Raw genomic sequence first — 2,954 nt, 5'->3', positions numbered from 1 at the left:
CAGGGCCGTGAAGAATGACCGCATGCGCTTACGTCTACATATGAATAGGTATGCTTGTATGCATTTATGTATATCAACTGGTTGTCAGACATGTAAGAAATGTACACATTCGTGCAAGTATATATGTAAATAGACAAGCTTGTAATCATTTGCGTTTTTCGAGTTAGTCGAACTAGAAACAAATGAACACATGCGTGTACGTATGTATATATATGGACATATACATGTTTTGGTCTAGATATCAGCTCGGAGCAGGCGACACATACTTCGTAAGATAGCTACACATGCGCTTCACCTCTCTCACACACCACAGACACATGAACAAACAAGATAATATATACACAGACATGAGTATACGAACATACTGACCCACACGTGGCCACACAAGCTTACCATTACCACTGTTCTCTGCATAGTCGGTCCTCAATGACTCATCCTTTCGCCTCTGTGCCAGCGCAGCGGAAATACTCTCCAAACTGGTTTCTGTGTTGGCCCTGATAAGTGTATTTCATTGTTAGTTTCACATTGTACCATTTGGCAAGGTAGTTTTGAACAGTTTGACTACCACTAGAGATTTCTTGTGCCTAGATCTATATATATATATATATATATATAGAAAGACAAATAGATATGTAGATAGATAGATAGATGTCTTCCGGTATAAACAAGTCTATACCGGAATACGGTTTATATCGATAGATGGACAGATAGACAGATATATATATATATATATATATAATATAAATAGTATGAAATACCTCGTATACCTAAAATATATTACATATGTATATATATATATATATATAACGTATATATATTATGCCATACCTTGACTTTTGCCGCCTTGTGCGTTCTAGGGCGAGTCTCAACTCGTCGTCATCGTCCTCGCCAGCATCCAAATCAGCCGCTTTCATTCCCCACTTACGCGGAGCCGCCTACAAATGGGTGCAGTTATGACTATGTTAAGAAACCCATACCTTCGTAAAAGTAGCACAGTTACAAACTTAAAGTGTTGATATATTGCTTACCTTGAAAACAAGGTTATACCGAACGATGATCAATCAGGACGCGTGCATGCACATACGTATGCCTACACGTTGCATATTCTATAGTAGCACATAGTGTGCCTAGTGTGCCTGCCTCGTCATGCACACACATCACCGCCTCCAGTATAAACAAGCCCTGGTTGACAAACAGTGTCATCTGCGCGCATGCGTCTAGTTTCTATTTTATTTCTTTCAGTAATGATTGGTATATTAATAACACGTCTACACATACACATACGCATATATAAACAAGTATATATATATATACATATATACAGCGTGTGATGTCACATAGTGTACCCCTCTCATCTTTCACATTAATGTATGTCCTGGTGTCATTCAGTCAACTGAGCGCAGGCGTCTAGTTTCTACTACTTCCCTTCCGTTAGTGGCTAGTCTATCAATACGTATAATAGTTCACGGTGCATAAACGTGCACATACATACACATACTTTATATATATACATACATAAGCATACTTTATATACACATACATACACATACTTTATATATACACATACATAAGCATATTATATATACACATACACAAGCATATAATATATACACACACATACACATACTTTATATATATACAGACATAAGCATATTATATATACACATACATACACGTACTTTATATACACAAACATAGGCATACTATATTATATACACATACAAAAACATATTTATATATAGCACGTGTAGTTCATAGTCTACCCACCTCATCGTTCACATCACCGCCTTCCGGTATAGACAAGTCTTGGTTGTCCAGAAGGTCATCTGCTCGCATGCGCCTACTTTTAGTTTTCTTTTTCTTTTTTTTGGAGGGCTTTTTGAAGGCCACCATCTCCTCCGTTGTGTAGGCATCCGCACGGGCACTCACAGCGATATCCTGCACACTCTGTGCACTCTTCTTGAGCTCTGCTAAGACCTTTATCAGATCGTGAATGTGTGAATGGAAGATATGGATGTGCCGTTGAGGACGAAAATCTATAAACAATATATATATATATATATATGGTTTTTTAAGTATGTGCACACAATAGAACTCTAAACTGTGTCGTTTCCGTTTACATTTAATCGAGGCATAGCGCTCAAACCAACTCCCACCTTTTGCCTTCTTTCAGCATCCTCATCTCGTCCCACTACACCATACTCTCCTAAAACCATTTTTTTTGGCCGCTTTTCCGTCGATTTCTTCGTCATATTTGGCCAAAACCCCTTTTTTTGGTGCAGGCTGTCCCGATTTCTCATCAAATTGGTCGTCATCGTAGGCGTTGTAGCCAGGCTTGAGCTTTGCCATGTCATTGCGCTCTTTGGTGGCGGTATTATCCACCATATTGACATTCACGAGCACATCATCTGTCATGTTCATGCAAGGATAGATAGAATAATCATTGAAACATACAACACGAACATGTCATACCTACATGTAGATACACGTTGCCATTCATTCTAGCTACATACACATGTAAACTACTATATATATTCACTGTCCCAAAATATGCCCCCACGACACGGTTGGTAGTTTTTCTCTGCGTGATGCAAGCTTGAATAGTAGAATGTGGGTGTACCATTAATTGTGTTTTGTGCAACTAAGCTCTAAACAGTGAGAAATAATCATACTGAAGTCAGAGATCACTACAGTGAAAGACCATCACACATGCCAGACGCAATAAAATCAATCTACATTCGCTTGTTATCGTCCGATACACAAGTATCACTCAAGAGCACCCAATACACACAGGGAATACATCAACGTGTGAATATATATATATATATATATATATATATATATATATATATATAGTGTGTGTGTGTGTGTGTGTGTAGTTATATATATATATATATATATATATATATATTATATATATATATATATATATATATATATATATATATATAATA

General features: G+C 37.2%; 1 protein-coding gene across 1 annotated transcript in view; it reads right to left on the bottom strand.

Annotated features, from left to right (window-relative positions):
• Positions 1–2,393, bottom strand: part of SARC_09975 (hypothetical protein) — a gene marked incomplete at its 5' end in the record, with an annotated part of 10,006 nt that extends 7,613 nt beyond the window's left edge. Inside the window, 4 exons of the mRNA XM_014295990.1 lie at positions 394–494; positions 829–935; positions 1,768–1,977; positions 2,157–2,393. Coding sequence (XP_014151465.1) covers positions 394–494; positions 829–935; positions 1,768–1,977; positions 2,157–2,393 — 655 coding nt within the window. The remainder of the gene's footprint in view (positions 1–393; positions 495–828; positions 936–1,767; positions 1,978–2,156) is intronic.
• Between the last annotated feature and the right edge of the window lie 561 nt (positions 2,394–2,954).

This window comes from Sphaeroforma arctica (assembly GCF_001186125.1).
Source record: "Sphaeroforma arctica JP610 unplaced genomic scaffold supercont1.1098, whole genome shotgun sequence".
Classification (NCBI taxonomy): domain Eukaryota; class Ichthyosporea; order Ichthyophonida; genus Sphaeroforma; species Sphaeroforma arctica.
This window is presented reverse-complemented; position numbering and strand designations above follow the sequence as displayed.